The sequence below is a fragment of the Ascidia mentula genome, chromosome 6 (genome assembly GCF_947561715.1).
Source record: "Ascidia mentula chromosome 6, kaAscMent1.1, whole genome shotgun sequence".
Taxonomy (NCBI): domain Eukaryota; kingdom Metazoa; phylum Chordata; class Ascidiacea; order Phlebobranchia; family Ascidiidae; genus Ascidia; species Ascidia mentula.
The window spans coordinates 1,400,436-1,419,304 of NC_138571.1; the positions used below are offsets into that span (position 1 = coordinate 1,400,436).

The 18,869-nt window shown below is 38.1% G+C and overlaps 1 protein-coding gene and 1 long non-coding RNA gene across 3 annotated transcripts; one reads left to right on the plus strand and one right to left on the minus strand.

The window, feature by feature from the left end:
• The first annotated feature begins 1,180 nt into the window (after positions 1-1,180).
• Positions 1,181-3,880, plus strand: LOC145906623 (uncharacterized). 2 transcript variants are annotated; one of them, XR_014402840.1, is made up of 3 exons: positions 1,181-1,219; positions 3,247-3,355; positions 3,609-3,880. It is a non-coding gene; the product is annotated as an uncharacterized LOC145906623 (long non-coding RNA). The 2 variants fall into 2 exon arrangements; XR_014402839.1 differs by lacking the exon at positions 1,181-1,219 and adding an exon at positions 3,027-3,199.
• Positions 3,881-5,224: 1,344 nt separating this feature from the next.
• On the minus strand, positions 5,225-15,216 carry LOC145906432 (C4b-binding protein alpha chain-like). The gene is made up of 12 exons (XM_082993847.1): positions 14,925-15,216; positions 8,847-9,026; positions 8,267-8,438; positions 7,481-7,575; positions 7,236-7,415; positions 6,963-7,166; positions 6,694-6,885; positions 6,243-6,431; positions 5,967-6,179; positions 5,719-5,907; positions 5,311-5,490; positions 5,225-5,232 (listed from the first exon to the last, which is right to left on the minus strand). Exons 1-12 carry the CDS (start codon positions 15,214-15,216, stop codon positions 5,225-5,227), a joined length of 2,094 nt encoding a protein of 697 aa, XP_082849973.1.
• Between the last annotated feature and the right edge of the window lie 3,653 nt (positions 15,217-18,869).

Here is an 18,869-nt window from a genome sequence, read left to right on the forward strand (position 1 = left end):
ACCAATTACCCACATTACAATACAAAAAATCCAGCAAAACTTGCATAATATTTGTGGTTATTTCGGTAACCCTGTTGATTCTTAACTTGTGCGCGATTAAAATTTAGATTTGTTTTTATTGGTTTGTGAATTATTTGTGGATTACTGACACGCTGTTCTTGATTTACCGTTTTCATCCACGCTCCAAGTTAGTTGTCTGTGTCGTCATACTATGTTCTGCATGATTAACTGCACGTGTTAAAATACATCCAGATAAAAGACATGCATGAATGAACAAGATATAAAGTAGCTGCAGAAGGGATGAGAATATTGTGTGTTGACGACTTTCAAACTTTCTGTTATAATTTTGCCACGTTGGGTATAGTTAAGTGTTGTCACGTAAATAAAAACCGACTTCTACTCCACAAAATATTTTCGACTCGTTTAGTTTAAACTTTGCTTGTAGCTGTGTTCTGTGATCAGTGGAAGCACTTGTGTTCGAGGTTGTTTCCTTCGAGGTTGTTGTCACGTGATCTCAGTTATTTTTTTTAACGTCTCTGTAGTTGTTAGTGAGCGACAAGCTGCTACACAGTTACCTTACAGAAATGAAACACAATTGATTGGAACTTTCACTTCACTATGATTAAGCATATTAGCTCGGGATTTTTTCTTTCGCGTATTTAACTTCAAGTTTTTCCAATCACAATTTACTCCAGTAGTAAATTGTAGCGAATTTACATTTCCTTCCACGGAGATCAATATTTGAAGTTGTTCGTGGAATTACCGTAACCAAGTCAAATATGGTCTGAAGAAACCATCCCAAGAACAAAAATTTTGCTTGAATGAATTATACCAGGGGGAAATTCAAAGAACAAAACATTCAACTAACAAAGGGAATACACCTTTGAGATGCGAAATTTGCGGAAAGTGTTTCACAAAACGTCAACAAATCCACAACCATAGACGGATTCATACGGTTAAGTAGCAATTTAAGTGCTTGTTTTGTTCCATGTTTCCGCGAGAAATTCTCTCATGTGTATCATATGCTGAGAAGAAGGCACTTTGGTGTTTTTCTATCTCTGTTGAACGTAGGTTCGACAGACGAAGACATTTTATTCAGACAGGGAACATCTTGGTTTTCAATTAATCTGCATAGTTTAAACAATTTGAAGGAATATCACAAAGATGAAGTTTATTGTGTTGTCGATCTAGTTCTTGTTAATCGGATGCAACAATGTCGGTATGGAAATATCACTGCGTTGGTTTCAGACGAATGGTTTCCAACGAATGCTTTTTACAGGGGCTAAAAACTCTCAATCACATCAAAAGTGGTCGCATACATTCAAGGTGGATGCGATTCTGCATGTGCCTTATGCAGTGTAAAGTGTGCTTACCAACAGTACAGCCAGTGAGTTTGTGATGTACACTATGTAATTTTATTTAATCTAAAAATAGAAACGACTTGCTGACAATATACACTATTTCAACTTATTATGGCACCTTATAATAGGCGCTATTGCTTCTCATAAAAACGCCCGACTTTACCGTTTTGTTTTTCCCAACGACGGTGTTTTGACCACAAACTTCTCGTTGCAGATCAAAGTCGACCTCTTGTGGATCGTGTGTTGCAAGCTGTGTATCATGTGGTGTGATGTGGTCAAACCCATACATAGGAAGTGTCATGTTGGCGGGAACACAAGCATATCAGTTCTTTCAAGAATAGTTACTACACGCAGAAATTTTTAAATAACAACACCTTTTTAGGTTTTTCCTTTATTATAGCTGATATTATTTAAAAAAACGGCGATATTCTGCAATATCAGTATCGGTACGTGCTCGCCGTGTTATGTGCTTTTACAACATATGATACAACTGAAAACCAACTCATAATACAACTGTATTGTACCAACAGGTTTTGTGTGCTTGTTTTCATTATTTTGACCCCCTCAAAACTGCGTGCAAATGCGTTGAATAGTTGCTTCAGGTCGCGCCGGTTGACTAAACACAGAAACCCAGACGCAAGTAGAGAAACCTGTTTTGCTTGGGGGGAATCTACACCAGCTTACGTTTTAAACCAACATGTTTCAACAAATGATGTCGTTCAACTTCATGAAAGAAGGAAATTATGTTACCAGAAACCAATTTCAAACATTTTTCCGAAAATTATATGTAACTTGTTACAAATAATATACGTTTTCAGTGACAATCTTTGAAAGAAACTTGTTTCTTGTTACGATTTTTGAAACGAAATTTGTTTCCAGAAACAATTTTGAAACAAATTTGTTTCTTGTTACAACTTTCGAAACGAAATTTGTTTCCAGTAACAATTTGTGATGAAATTCGTTTCTTGTTGCGATTTTCGAAACGAAATTTTTTTTCAGTAACAATTTGCCATTAAATTTGTTCTTGTATCATATTTTTTTCAATTTTGTTTCTTCGTACGATTTTCGAAAGGTATAGTGTTATTAGAAACAAATTTTTGGATGAAACGATTTTTTATAAAAAAAATTTAATAAAATGTTTGAGAAGTTTAATTTTGGAGACGTGACGTAATTTTTTTGTGATTTTGACAAAATTTGCTCCATGTCATCATCAAGTGGTCAAAATTTGTTTCGAAATTTGTTACGGCATTGTAAAATTTGTTGAAAAATCTGTTTTAAAAAAATTTGCTCCCAAACAGATTGAAATTTTCGCCGAAACGAATTTGGAAACGTTTTTTTCCGTTCACAGTCAAAATATCTATATCTACCGCACCCTACTGTATGATCTGTACAAACGATGCCTGGCAAATTGTTAATCATTTCGATCACGATTATTGGGACTCATACGTTATTAAAGCACAGTTAATGTTTTATTTGTACACGATATGGAAAGTAAATGCCTACCTCCCATCTATTAAACTTAACAAGCACTGGTGAATTAAAAGGCAGAGCAACGTCATACGAAGTGGGACCGACATCACGATTCTCTCATTTGTATCATACGCTGAGAAGAAGGCACTATGGTGTTTATGTAACTCTGTTGAAAGAAGGTTCGGCAGACGAAAACATTTTCAGACAGGGAACATCTTGCTTTCGACCAGACAGGCTTTTAGAGTTTTTAATAAATTTTTCCAGGAGTATTTTCATAGTTTAAACACCTTGAAGGAATATCACAAAGATAAAGTTTGTTGGTTTGTCGATCACTTTCTTGTTCTTGTTAATCGGATGCAGCAATGTCGGTATGGAAATATCACTTCAAATGGTTTTTAATGAATGCTTTTTGCAGGGGCTGATAAAGCCTCAATGATATCAAAAGTTGTCATACACATTCAAGGTGGATGCGGTTATGAATGTGCTTTCTGCAGTGCACAGTGTGCTTACCAGCAGTACAGACAGTGAGTTTTTGATGTATATTATGTAGTTGTAATATTCTAAAAACATGGTCGACTTCAGACTATATACACTGTTCCGACCCACCATGTTACCGCCATTTGCTACTGCAAAAAAGAACCTGAACAAAATGCTTTACTTTTTCCAACATCGGTCTTTTGACACCCAGGCCATCCTCAAAAACAATCTTGGTCGTGTTTGTTACTTGTTACATGGGTTGAATATCTTCATCAATCTTTAACAAACTCCTCGTTGCAGATCAAAGTCGACCTCTTGTGGATCGTGTGTTGCAAGCTGTGTATCATGTGGAGTGATGTGGTCAAACCCATGCATAGGAAGTGCCATGTGGGCGGGATCACTGGCATATCAGCTCTTTTGTGGATAGTTACAACACATATAAATTTGTAAATAACAACACATTTTGCGAAATTTTGGCAACATTAGTATCGTTACATGCTCGCTGTGTTTTGTGCTTTTAGACCTTATTATGCAACTTAAACCTACTCATAATACAACAGTCTTGTACAAACCTTTTTGTGTGCATATTTACAATATGTTGAACCTCTCAACATCGCGTGCAAAGGTACCAAGAAATGTTACGTCAGGGCACACCTCCTGGCCACACAAATGAAGCCAAACCCATGTGAAGGAACTTGTTTTGTGTTGAGGGAATCCCAACCCGGTTTAGCATGAATAGGGATTAGTCGGAAAAAATGTTTATTCTTATTGTGTCGGATATATTCTTGGTCGATTCTCGCACCAATGCACTAACTGTATTACGATTAACGCTTTGTTAAGGTCACAATACATTAAATTTAGTAATACAACAAAGCATTAAATCAGTCAAACAATCAAAAATAATACACCTATGTGTCCAAATGAACAACACGGCGGTCATTTTGTGATCGTAATACAATACGCTCAACCCATTTCCACAAAAATTCAAAAAACCTTGTGAATACTTACGTTTAAAGAAAACATGCGTCAGCAAATGATTCTGTGTAGGGCACGTCACGCATGAACGAGCGGGAACTCGTCATGATCATTTGCCGACGAAATGTTGTTTGTCGTTCGACAAGATGTTGAGTTATTTGCTTTTGAAACATATGATGCAACTTAAAACCAACTCATAATACAACAGTATTGTACTAACAGGTTTTGTGTGCTTTCTTCTATATTTGGAGCCCCTCAAGACTGCCTGCGAATGCGTAGGAATGTTGCTTTAAGCCGCGCCGGTTGACTAAACACAGAAACCCAGACGCAAGTAGAGAAACCTGTTTTGCTTGGGGGGAATATCCACCAGCTTACGTTTTAAAACAAAATGTTTCAGGAAGTAATGCCGTCCAGGCCACATCACACATGAACGTGCAACAATTCCCCACAATTATCTGCCGACGAAATGTTGTTTGTCTGAATCTTCGCTAAAATTAGTTGTGATTTGGATCATTACGTTTATTAGCAGTTTAATCCGGTGGTGTCCAAATCGAAACGTCATTAGGACAATGCTGCTGACAAACATGCAAGAATTATCCGACACAGAAACGATTCATTCTCTCGCATGACAGTGTAACCGGTTCGAACTCCGCTAACCTTATTTGACATAAAACACACAAACAAGTTGTAAAACATAAAATAAAACTCAGTCTTCTTTAACAAAAAAGAGTATTGCACCAGGATAATTTATTTCCAAGTTATACATGTTTATTTCACGTTGGTAAATCACTTTTTCTCAAACTGTTTCAACACAAACATAACATTTAATTGTTGACCATGTACACATGTTGCAGCTGCCCAATCCGAAATATGTTCATCATCAACAGTTGGGGGAATGTAAACATAGCTGTCAATGATGCATAATTACTACATACTTGGTTTCAAGTACCTGTATATAAAAATAACGTTGTTGAATAGTTCACATTTCCATTAGATTTTATCTGTAACAGTTTATCTGTAACCTTACATGTAGTATATGGCAGACCACCGTAATCCCAGATTCCAGTGGACATACAAGTGGCAGTAGAGGATCCTTCCAAAGTTAGGAATCCAGGATCACAAATAAACGTGACAGCTGTTTCTTCCAAATATTCTGTCATCGGAAACATGACTTCAACGTTGGCCAGAGTCACTGGCGCCAAACAAACTGCAAAGAAAAAAAGCGAGGGCGGAAGTCATCAAATTCCTGAAATGATTTGAGCAAAGTTACGCGAAATCGTGCAAAACGCCTGTAGTTTATTCAGCAACGCATGTAGTTATAACTTACCTGCAGTACGTGATTAAACCCGAGCAAACAATGACTTTTTTCGCTTAAATCAATACAACAAATAGGTAAGCACTTTATTTTCCGCGCAAGTCATTACATAACGAGTACCTCGTAGACATGTAGGTGCTGAACCAGACCAAGCAGGTGGAAATGTTGACCCCGCATTACAAGTGTTCATTGTTGGTCCTGAAAGTTGGTGGCCTGGAACACACCCGTATGTCACCACCTCTGAGAGCTTATACACCGCTTGTGTTGGAATGACGAATTGGTTGGCATCCAAAGGGACGTTTGGACAAGCTGCAAAATAGTTGGTAATAACAGTCCGCTTACGCCAGAACAACTTCATATTGGGTCACCTGATTGGCAAGTGGCCAGTTCTGCTTCGTTAAACATCCATTCACCGTTACGCAAACACTCGTTGGTCGTTTCTCCTCCAACAGGGTTCGGAACCACACAAATTTGGTTCGGAACCACACAAATGTATGTAACTGAAGCGCCTTCCTGATAATTTGGTATGGGTGCAATAACGGTTGGAACAAGTCCCAATGTTGACGGAAGTGCATCGCAATCTAAAGAAGTCACATTGGTTTTGAGATCCACTCATTGCAAGGTTTCTGATATTTCCAATATACCTTTCAGACAAGAATCTGTAACAGCACTCCACGTGAAGTCAGCTTGGCAGGTCGATGTTGGATTCACGGGATAAGTACTACTCGAATACCCACTGTTGCATGTGTACGTAACCACTCCAGTGATCGAGTACGTTGGTTGTAAAGGCAGGTATGAGGTATTGGGTACAAAAGGTGGAGGAGGAACACACACTGTTTACATAGAAAGAGGTTTGTTAATGTGAAATGTACACTAATTTTTTTTTTATTTTATTACACTCATGTTATTTTATTCAGCTCATAAACAGACATTAAGTGCAGTTTAACGGCTGTTTTGGTGCAGTATGTGTTTAATTCTCAGTTTTGTTTTCCAAATAGTTTTAGCGTACAAATTTTCAAAAAACTAACTCTTAATTTCGCAGACGAAATGAAATGCACTTAAACATAATTCTTTTTTTCTTAACTAGTTATTTACCATCCAAACACACGGGAACTTGGGCCAAGGAGTACATCCAGTTTCCACTGACGCATCTGTTCGTTGTTTGTCCAACAAGTTGTCCAACTTGTCCGGGAGCGCACTCGTAAGTGACAACGTCGCCCTCTTTATATGGGCCTGTCCCAGGGTTATAAACGGTGCCGAACTGAAAAGGTGGGTTACCCGTGCATTCTGTCACATATATATATAACCCACGTAAAACCTTTCATAAATAGGAGCGTAACTATGGAGACAAGGCGTATTCGTACCGAGGAGACATTGAGGGCCGGGGGTTGGGGTGAACGAGCTATCAGGAAGAACACATGACTGCACCTCATGTACAGGCACATATCCGGCCAAACACGAATATGTAGCAGATGTGCCGTGAGTGTAAGGCGCAGTAGCACCTATGGGGTTTAACACAGGCGAGGATGCTGCAGCGTTATCGGGGTTCGCTGGCAGGGCTGGGCAGTCTGAAATTTTGCAAAGACTTGCATGCAGTATTATAGCAACCACACAAGCATGTTTGTCAATATACCTACAGGCAATGCATGTTGGTGTTGGGCCGGATAGTGTTGGGGGAGTTCCGGCGATGCAAGTAATTGTCGCTGGCCCATGCAGTGAAAAGTCAGCACTGCATGAAAAAGTAGCGGTTTGAGTTGGCGTGAGGGTGATTAAAGGGGTAACGGCACCATTTGGTATTGACGGCGTTGAAGGACATTCTGCGAAAAAGACGTCGTTGGGTGTTTTCTTCAGTAGAAATATTATTTTGGTTAATTTAATATACCGGTTGCTGAGCAGGTGGGAGAGGTGTCCATCCATGTGAAGTCGGCTTTGCATTGATTGCTTGTCGACCCGACAGTGTTTTGGCCAGACGGACAACTGTAAGTAACCATGGTTCCAACAGCGTATGAGGATAACGCCGGGATAACACTGACATTTGCAATGGCGGGTGGCGCTGGGCAACCTGTCATACTTCACTTGTTTAAAACGGTCAAACGCTCGAGTCAAGAAGAAACCTGCTTGGGATTCGTGCCAATCAGGATATCTTGTGTTTAAATTCCAGCGCGGTCAAAAAAATGCTTTCGGTTACCGGTTTGATCAAAATACAATTAAAATACAAAAACAATTGCTTCTTATCAAAGAGAAAGACAAATATCATGTTCCTGTTGCTGCCACGCATATTGTAATTTAATAATCTGTTCTTCTGGCACATAAAAAAACAGGAACTTTATTCACCGACGTTTCGCCTGTTATTCAACAAGGCTTCCTCAGGGTAATGACATAGGTTCAGCACACAACCAACACCAAAAAACGTGCCAACACGAAAAAGAGGGATAACGCTAACACCGCTTGTAAAAACACGTGATGTATAAAAAATGGGCGGGAAACAACAGTCACAGTAAGTTATTGTAAAGCACTGGGAAGTTACTTCCCAACTTACTGTGACTGTTGTTTGTTACATTCTGTAACATATAATTGACGTAAAATATATGTGCTGTGCTCAATGGAAACATTTTTTCTGCAATTAAGTTTCTCACCGCTTCGGCACGTCGGTGGATTGGCAGGATACCATTGACCGTTTTGGTGGCATGTAAGCTGTGATGGTCGTACCATGATTAATCCAGCAGTTTGACAAGTATATTGGGCAACTGTTCCACTTGGATACGGCGGAGAGGCGAGGGAGGTTAATATGATAAGTTGACCCCCTCCAACTGCACTAGTAGTTGGTGGGGCTCCGCAATCTGCGTACAAATTGCCAAAAGTGTTCATCACTGGCTGAGAAGTTTAGCGGTGTTCTTTCACCAAAGTAAACTGATAAGTTGAAGTGTATTTCGTGGAATAATAAATCCGGAATTAAATACCTCGGTTGCAGACAGGAGCTCCTCTGTTCCATGTTCCACCTGTTTGACATTTTATCGTATCAAACCAGGACACGGTGAAGCCAGGTGCACAAGTGTAAGTGATTGTAGCGCCAACCGTGTTAGTATGTTGGAGTATCGGGAGAAAATGATCCGTGTCCCATGGTGATAGGTGGAACCCTTGGACAAACTGTGGCAAAAAATGAAAACTATAAATACTGCCATCCGAATTATTGTCATAGCAATTCGTGCAATGAATTGCAAACCACCAATGAAAAAACTTTCACTGACCATTCACGTTGCACATGGGCGCATCGGGCAGGTTCCAGTTGCCATTATACAAGCAGACGAGTACGTCCTCTCCCACCAATGTACCACTCGTGCATGTGTACGTAACGGAAGAGTTGGCAGCGTAAATAGTTTGCACAGGATTGACCTCTGTCCCAGGGGATGTCGGAGGCGACGAGCATCCTACCAAGTTTTAAGTTAATTGCAAGCAATTATATATTATTAAACCTCAAGCATTAGTAAAACGATGTTCCCATTTCCAAATTATCCGGCCCGGCCGGATCCGGATAGTTATCAATTAAATCCGGCCGGATAATTTGGATCTGGCGGTTTGTTAACACCGATTCGTGTATTTTATCGGTATGGCAAAAATGTTTGATTGCCAAACAGAATGCTATGATAAGGTTAGCTTATCATTAGTGGAACAAATAAACGTGGGTATTTATTAATATGGTATAACACGTCACAAAAAAACCTTAATAACAAACATCCGAAAAATCGGAAGTCGGCGAGTATCACAGACCGGGTCCCCAAAACGAGTAATTTGCAAATGTTTGTCCTTGTATTTGAGCCCTGAGATTTTTTCAGGTTGGAGAAAATTGTATTATGTGAAACAACAAAAATGACGTCGCATGTTCGACAGAAAAAACATAGAAATCACAAAACATTTCATCCAAAGCTAACTTCGGGCACTTTCACCAATTGGTTTCCACAAAATTGTGGAATGCGGTCAACGGTTAAAGTGGGTTTAATTATTAAATTATTTGTGGTCTGTTATCTGAAATAAAACTCAACACATTTTAGTAAATGTCTCATTTCATGTTCTGGCCAAATGTGTATTTATAACTTGTATTAGGTGGCAAAAATTTCGTATATCTAAACTCTCTGAGGTGCAAAATACTTGGAGTTAATTAATTTCAATAAGAAAGCCAAAGCTAACATGCTATTGATCATTTTACGTTAGTTGGTATTGATCATTTTACATTCTAGTACTGATGATGACCCAGTTCGATTTCGAAACGTCTACTAACTTACGTAAAATGACCAATCGCATATTATACTCTCTAAGCTTGTTGATTATATGAACTTATTAAAACGGGTAAAAACTATGCGATATTTTATTTTTTTTCAATCCTCACTTAAAGTGCATGTGACACGGAAAATTAAAACACATTAATAATTAAACTAAGAGATGTTCATAACTTTAAAACATTTTTGGCGAAAAAAGTAGCTTGATACGACGACTAGATACAGCTGAACAAAGTCGCACTTTTGCCGCTGCGAACGAAATCGTGCGAAAGCGAGATTATTGTTAGGTGACGTCATAGAAGGCGCTTTGGTCGTGCGAGTGCTGGCAGCAAGCCTTATGCATAGGAATGGAAAACATTGTAAAACTGGTTTAGTATAGTTTTGCATTAAACAGTGCACAACAAGTGAAAAAGTGGAACAAACTGATTTCGATGTTAATTTTAGCTGCAGACAGATGGCCGCTGTTTCGACCTATTAATCCACTGTTTCGACCTTAGTTGTGTAAAAATGAAACAGTTACTGGGACAGGGTGTTCTTGTGGTTAAAGCATTTATGATTGCTAACGTGATACATGGACTTTTGAAAATACGACAGAGACGAACCGACAATTAAGCATTGTCGTTTTGTCCACTCACAGCAAAAGATATATTAATTCGCCACAATCAACCACCAATGTATTTTTCGCAATATAGTTGTAACAAGAAATGTTGGAATTAACAATTTGAAGTCAACACATGGATGAGGTTAAAGTTATGACATCACACCCAAAATAAAATCACTGGGCAATGTCACTGAGCAAAGAAACGTCGTTGCTGCTATACCCTTCAGTCTTCCAATAATCAAAATATGCCTTTGGTTTGTGACGTCACAGTGACATATTTTTGTTTGTTTGTTGTAAAACCTTGACCTATTTGAGATAACGTAATTTGTGGATTCTCCTATGTTTGAAACTATTCGATATCTGCAATATAAGGCGCCTTCTCCTATCTAAACAATGCAATTTGTTGACGCGAGCGCCATGTGTAGCGTCTAATTCGCTGCAGTGAAAAAGGTTTACGATTTATGGTTTTCGCTACGTTTCGTGCAGTTTTCTACATTTTTTAGTTGACGTAGAACCGAAAACCTTTGGATATATGTTTGTTGTAGATGTACCTTTAGTATTACGCAAAGTTGCCATGGCCGCGTCAAATACACTTACCCCGTTGAACCAAATTTACCATAACATGCTAAAATTCCTACTAACAACTGTCCTAGTGACGCAAGATAGGACAAAAAAAGGAATTTTCCATGAAAGAAAATCATTTCAAATCAAACTCTGATATCAATTTTTTTTGATTACTTCCGTTGTTTATTTAATGCACTCCCTATTACACATATGTGCACAACACATCGCAGTATGCTTTTGTTTTTCTTTTGTTTCTTGCACTCACGTTTTATCAAATTTCCCTCAATGTTTATTTCCGCACTATAGTCGTATTCTGCGTTTGTCACATTCCGTAACGCTCCATTGGTTCACGTGCAAGTCGTTGATTGGTTGATTGGTCGGTGCAAGGAGTGCATGTGTATGACCTGTTAGTCTTGAGATGGGCGTCGTGCTGTATGGTTGTTTTTAGTGTTGCCAAACAAGTAGTTTGCATCGGAGGGTTTATTGGCGTTCACTGGTACTGCATGTACGTTTTATCGTCAGTTTTGGTTCTTTCATTAAAGAGACACCCATTTAGTGAAACCAGTATGAGGTATTTTGGCTTTAGTGGTGAGCCGTTACTGCAGGGTCCGCCCCTTTTCTGAATTAGGGCGGCAGCGTTGGGTCGCCGAAATAATTCCGTGACAAATATCTTCATTATAACTTGAGTATGGTTTTTCTTTGACTGTCTCAATTTAGGAATCTAAAACAAATCCACTCTAAAACAAATTTCCAATGTGATTTATGTAAGAGCCTACACTGAAGAAAAATTTTAGATGGATGTTAGACTTGTAATATATCTCCAATATGAATTCGGATATGGATTCACATTTGTTGGTGAACTTTCTTTACGTGTGAATAAAAATAAGAATTTTTGCTGAATGTTTTTGAACATCAAGTGCACTTGTAAGGTTTCTCTCCAGTGTGAATTCGTTCGTGTGCCGTTCGATGGCTTGATGTACTGAAAGCTTTGTCACATATTTTACACTTGTACGGTTTCTCTCCAGTGTGAATTCGTTCATGTATCGTCCGAGAGCTTGATTTGCTGAAAGCTTGATCACAAATCTTACACTTAAATGGTTTCTCTCCAGTATGAATTCGTTGATGGATTTTCAAATCTGAGCTACTTTTGAAACATTTTTCGCAAAATTCGCATCTGAAAGGTCTATCTCCAGTGTGAATTCGTTCGTGTGCCGTTCAATAGCTTGATAGGCTGAAAGCTTTGTCACATATTTTACACTTGTACAGTTTCTCTCCAGTTTGAATTCGTTCATGTATCGTTCGAGAGCTTGATTTGCTGAAAGCTTGATCACAAATATTGCACTTAAATGGTTTTTCTCCAGTGTGAATTCGTTGATGGATTTTCAATTCTTGACGAGTTTGGAAACATTTTTCGCAAATAATGCATCTGAATGGTTTCTCTCCAGTATGAATTCGTTCGTGTACCGTTCGATGGCTTGATTGACTGAAAGCTTTAACACATCTGTTACACTTAAACGGTTTCTCTCCAGTGTGAATTCGTTCGTGTGTAGTTCGATGGCTTGATTGACTGAAAGCTTTAACACATCTGTTACACTTAAACGGTTTCTCTCCAGTGTGAATTCGTTCGTGTGTAGTTCGATGGCTTGAATGGCTGAAAGCTTTATCACAAATCTTACACTTAAACGGTTTCTCTCCAGTATGAATTCGTTGATGTATTTTCAATTGTTGGCGAATTTGGAAACATTTTTCGCAAATTTTGCATCGGAATGGTTTCTCTCCAGTATGAGTTTGAACGTGTTTGCTTAGATGACTGTTCCCGGTGTATGCTTTAGAGCATAATGTGCATTTGTAGGGATTCATTCTTCAAACTTCGTCAACGTAATATTTCTGATAATTTGTATCCCAAATATCAGTATGGTTCGTCACTGATGCTACAACAGCTTTTCTATTTCGTTTGTATTTCGTCTTTCTCATACGTCACATGTATTTATTCCCAAGTATTGCGCGCATATAAAAATGTTTTTCGCTGCGAAGCAAGTATATTCTCATAAACCATAATAAAAAAAAAACTTACTTTTACTTGTTATTTCAATAATAATATCAGCGCGCAAAACAAATATCTTGGATTTAAAATATAAATTAATCTCTCAATTCACCATTTGGTTTGTCTCTGTTTGTTGCATTGTCGTTTGTAGCAAATATTGAGTTATTTCAATCTCAACTGTTTAAAAACATTATCGAATCACTATTGTCTTTCCCTTTTTAAACTGCAAACTTAGCGCCACCTTCTAATGTTCTATGTGTAAAATACTTCTTCTTCTATTACACGGTGGTTACGCAAATTCTTTCTTGCCTTAAACGAAGTGATTTTAACTGAGGCCAATTTACCTCCACATGCTCGGTGTCAACACTGTTACGCTTACCCGAGGTTCACACAGTTCCATGCGTAACTTTCACGTAGTTTGGTGACTTGTTGGCCACAAACACCACAGCTTTGCTGGACAGGAAGTTATTAATCTTTCACACTTAGTTCACACCACGGCATGCATACAGTTGCTGTTATTGTGTGGTCTGCAGTAATGGATCAACCACACGTGTTTTGCACGTATTATCTAAAAGCATTCGGCGATATTTTAGCATTCAAATATTATGTTTTCAACCACGTAAAGCACCAAAGACCAAAGAAGACAAAACATTTAGATGCGATTTCCAAACAAACGTAGAAGTGATGCAGAATCCACAATCGAACTCACACTGGTGGAAGAAATGTAAGCGACTAAGATACGCTGGACCTTACAACAAGAGAATCTAAACGAATTGAAAAGTTTTGTAATGAGTTCGTCTGTTTGCTTCCCATAAAAAATGACCAGCGATCTCCACAATAGGTTGTAGAATGTTTAACCACCAGTAATTTTACTGACCAGAAAATGGTAGATTGACGTAAGATTCCAAAAAGACATAATGTTTGAACAAGTTAAATATTAGAAATGTTTATTGGAAATGTAATGATTAAAACGGCCCAAAAATAAAACGGTGATAAATTATTTATTTTTCGTTTATTATTTACTTCTGTCAATAAAGCTATTCTGGTTTATAGAATGTTTGGCAACATATTTGCTTTAGTTTTCTTGTTCAAATAATTAAACTCCAAGAATTTTTCAAGTTGTTGTGTTTTGCAGAAATGCACTTCATAGAATATATTCATAATATATAGAATGCAAGTTTCATAAATTTCCCCGAAATGGAAAACGCAATAAACGTACGAAATAAAGCTTTGGGTTTTATCAAACAAACTTTATCAAGATACAAAAGAAATATGCTGATTATTGTTAAAGAAATTGCAACTTACGAAAATTTTCAAGCCTTTTTTTGAATAATGCAATCTTTTTAAGTTACTTTTAATCCGTTTGGTTCCATCTCATGATTAACACCGCTCACCACGACCGTCAGTAGTAAACAGCACAATTCGCGCGTTATTAAATGGTATACAAAACAAAGCACCAAGTGTGATAACTGGCAGCGAAAATATGCCGAGCGTGAGTGAGGACGCCGATTTCTCTACACTCATACATTTTTACAGAATGCAAAAAAGAAAAAAATCTTTCGAATTTGATTTCAAAAAAAAATTTCTAAACATATCTTGATTATAACTTGAGTTGGTCTTTCTTTGACTCTCTCAATTTAAAATCTAAAACAAATCTACTCTAAAACAAATTTCCAATGATTTATGCAAAAGCCCAAACTGAAGAAAGCTTTAAGACAGATGTTAGACTTGTAATATATCTCCAGTATGAATTCGGATATGGATTCACATTTGTTGGTGAACTTTTTTTAAGTGTGTATTTTAATTGGAATTCTCGCTGAATGCTTTTGAACATAAAGTGCACTTGTAAGGTTTCTCTCCGGTGTGAATTCGTTCATGCCTCGTCCGAGAGCTTGATTGGATGAAAGCTTTATCGCATATCTTACACTTAAATGGTTTCTGTCCAGTGTGAATTCGTTCATGCCTCGTCCGGAAGAGCTTGATTGGATGAAAGCTTTATCACATATCTTACACTTAAATGGTTTCTCTCCAGTGTGAATTCGTTCATGCCTCGTCCGAGAGCTTGATTGGATGAAAGCTTTATCACATATCTTACACTTAAATGGTTTCTCTCCAGTGTGAATTCGTTCATGCATCGTCCGAGAGCTTGATTGGCTGAATACTTTATCACAAATCTTACACTTAAATGGGTGCTCTCCTGTATGAATTCGTTGATGGATTTTCAATTCTTGACGAAATTTAATTCATTTTTCGCAAAATTCGCACCTGAAAGGTTTCTCTCCAGTATGAATTCGTTCATGCCTCGTCCAAAAATAACCAAGTGTTCATGGAATATATTTCACTTGGGGGCAATAGTTTAATTTTGCTTGCCTATATTTGCAGTATCATTATGTTTTAATGTTTTTGTGAAGATTTGCAAAAGCGATAAATAAAAGATATTTAACAGCAAAACAAGAAACAATACTAATCCGTATTTAATCGTAGAAAGGTTGCCGATCGTTTAAATTCGAAACGATCAAGAAACGGCCGTTTATCAAAATGCCCAACACAACCAAGGCGGTTGCTGTCGTCTAAGCAACAGTTTTTTGCGGTTGCATTAATACTCGGCGTTGTGAAAATGACCAACAGAACTTTACACCACTCGAGAATACATTAGTGTCTTTTTTCAATTGGTTGTTTGATTGATTGCGCCGTTGTAGGTTACTGGTTCAAGTCATCTTATGCCATAAATTCATTGAATATTGTAACGTTTTTTCTATGTATTTATTCTCCTTGCATTTAAAGAAACCGTAATAGGTGGCGCCATATCGACTCACCAAAGTACTTCTTATCTTAACGGCAAACTTCACACCATCTTCTAACCTACCATGTTTGAAATACTTGTGTTACTGATAAAAGCAGCTGTTACGAATAATTTTATATACCTTCCCATGCTTGGTATCCACACTGCTACTTACCAGTCGTTCGTTCACACATTTCCATGCGTAGCTTTCACATAGTTTCGTATCTTGTTGCCAACAAACGCCACACCTTTGCTGAACAGGAAGTTATTAATCCTTCACACTTGCTGTTGTTTTCGTATGATGTAGTGATGCAATTGCTACACTTATTTTGCACGAATTAACTGAAAGCATTTGGCGATATTTAAGTATTCAAATATGTCGTTTTATCCGAAGAATATATTTCATGCGTTCGAATGTTTTAAATCTATCACCATAGCTTATATACACTTTCACGTCAGTGGTTTACACAGTTGGCAAATCTATCTTGTGTTACTTTAAAGTTAATGTAAGTCTATGCTTGTACATAATTTTTTCTCGAAACGTTTTCCATGTTCACGCTTTGGTTATCTTTGTGTGATTTTTGTGGGGTCTCATTACGTAGTGCAGCCCACGTATTGAAATCTTGATCATTTGCATTGTTTGGTAATTTATACATTTCGCAAACGTAGTTGGGATATTTGATAAACTTGATATAAGCGACCATGTTCAATCCACATGAGAAAAAGCATTCAGTTGCTTAGGTTTCGTAGTGACTTCGTCTGTTTGCTACCGATAACATAATGATGAGCAATCTCAACAAACTTGTAATTACAAAGTTAAGTAAGTGCAATAATGTTAATTGTTACGACATCACCAACATCAAATTCACTGCTGAACTATGCAATGTGTTTCTGTTATGGAATCCAAAATAACAAAATACCTGGTACTGCATTTTTTGTGTGTTTTAGACAATTGTGCAAAATCGTTAGGTATGATTTGGTGTAATTCAGTGATATCCTAAACTTTTTGTGGTTGCGTACCACTTGGAGGTAAAACAAATTGCTGTTATGCAGGAAGATTGAGGACCATTGATGTTTGTCTTGGTCTCATCGTTCTTTTTCACCATGTTGCAGCAAACTTACAATAGCATTTCACTTGACTGAGAGTTGTTCGGTTTGCCTGATTCAACGGAGTGAACTTATTTACATTCACACTAACGTTAGCATGATTTTTGTTAGTAACGAATCTTTGTATCTATTTTGCACACATTTAGCATGATATTTATCAAATTCTTGGTCTGGATAAAATGTCAAAAACTACCGGAATCATCCTGTGGAAGTCGGTGACCGGCGGAACTGTCTTTGTTTCTGCAGTCCATTCTGTAAGATAAAGTGTCCTTGTCTAACTCCACGAATAATGGAATACGAGGTCAAATTCTTATCAAAGCAGCCTCAGCTGGGTGTTGGCCCGCAAGTAGCATTTATACAATTGCGGGCACATTTTTTCTCCCCCTTATAACATATTACTCGTACGTGAAATGTAGTTAAGGCCGGGTCCACACAGAAACTGTCGCTAGCGTTGCTTTCACGGGCATTAACTTCCTCACACAGAGAGAAACTTTGGGCTGGCAAGCTCACTCACGCGCTGGCGGAAAGAAAAATTCGGCGTCCTCACTTGCCTCATTTTCGCTGTTAGTTATCACACTTGGTGCTTTGTTTTGTACACCATTAAAAAACGTGATAATATGCTGTTTACTGCTGACATGTCGGTCGTGGTGTATGGTGTTATTCATGAGAATGAAGCAGATGGCAAAAAATACTTATAAATATTGCATTAATCAACAACACTACCAAGAAAAACTTGATTATGTTTGTCTGGTTGTACATAACTTGCGACCAAAAGCTAACACGCACGCGGCAATGAAACAAACAAAGAATCCCCCGGCAAAAAGCGTGAGTATGAACCCGGGTTAACGCCACACGACCGCAATTCAAACCGTTTCACGAAACTGTGTAAACTATGCATGGAACTCTGTGAACGTAATCAGGCGAGCAATAGATTGCGTTAGGAGCATGCAGAGGTGTGAGAGTTTACTTATGCGGTCTAACGTCAATGCATGGAAAAGCGCAATACGACAGACATCATTTGTCCGACATCAATATGACGAACACCTCATTGGATTGGTGTTTATGATAGTTAAAGTTAATCGTTACAGGATCAGCTATTGGGTCAACAAAATTTGTTGCAAGGCGAAATAATTTATCACCAAATATAATTCGCGTTTCGACGAAACCTCTCCCTAAAATGCAATCCTTCTCTCAACCACTGTACGCATCGGATTGAAGCTGAATCCGACAAGCAGCTTTTGCCCTTTTTCCTTTCTTTGAAAACGGGAGAATCGAATGTAAACGTACTGATCCTGACCAAGTAATTCGCTGCTCGTGCATCTTAACTTCATTAAACCGAAGAAAACCGAGCATCAGGTTCACTACGGAGCGCGAACAGGACGAAAATTATCAGTTATAAAAGCGGGGCTCTAGACGCAACATGATAATCACATCGTAAAATCATTTGAGAATTTAAAGGTGACTTCGATACAAACAAGTTGCCAAGAAGTTGTCGCGATGTTCTGAAACATGGAAACACCAGTGACACCTACACTATATTTCCATTTTCTAACGACCTTGGCGGATCTTCAAAAGTATTTTGCGACCAAACAAGAGACGGTGGTGACTGGATGGTAAGGTTATGCAAAGGATTTTATGATTACCAACATAAATTAGTGCAAAACGGTCTCGTTGGACCGAGTGTTGCTGTGGAAACTATTTCCTCTCTTTGTCCACTTTTGCACGCGGTGTACCTAAGTTCAAATATGCTGTGTTTTCACGTCCATTTCTAACCGTAAATTTGTAAGTTGTCATACAAATATATAATTTCAGGTCATTCAAAGACGAATCAGCGGTTTAAAAAGTTGGTCCGAATACAAGAGTGGGTTCGGGAGTTTATAAAGTTGGATGGTGCGTGTA

Bases quoted from the DNA above. Each gene is read 5' to 3' on its own strand.
- LOC145906432 (XM_082993847.1), bottom strand. From the start codon at position 15,216: ATGCATGAACGAATTCACACTGGAGAGAAACCATTTAAGTGTAAGATA. The intron at 7,576-8,266 runs GTATCCTGCCAA...GGTTACTTACAG, and splicing joins TGCCACCAAAACGGTCAATG to TTGTCCGTCTGGCCAAAACA. The intron at 6,432-6,693 runs GTAAATAACTAG...CTATGTAAACAG, and splicing joins AGTTCCCGTGTGTTTGGATG to TGTGTGTTCCTCCTCCACCT.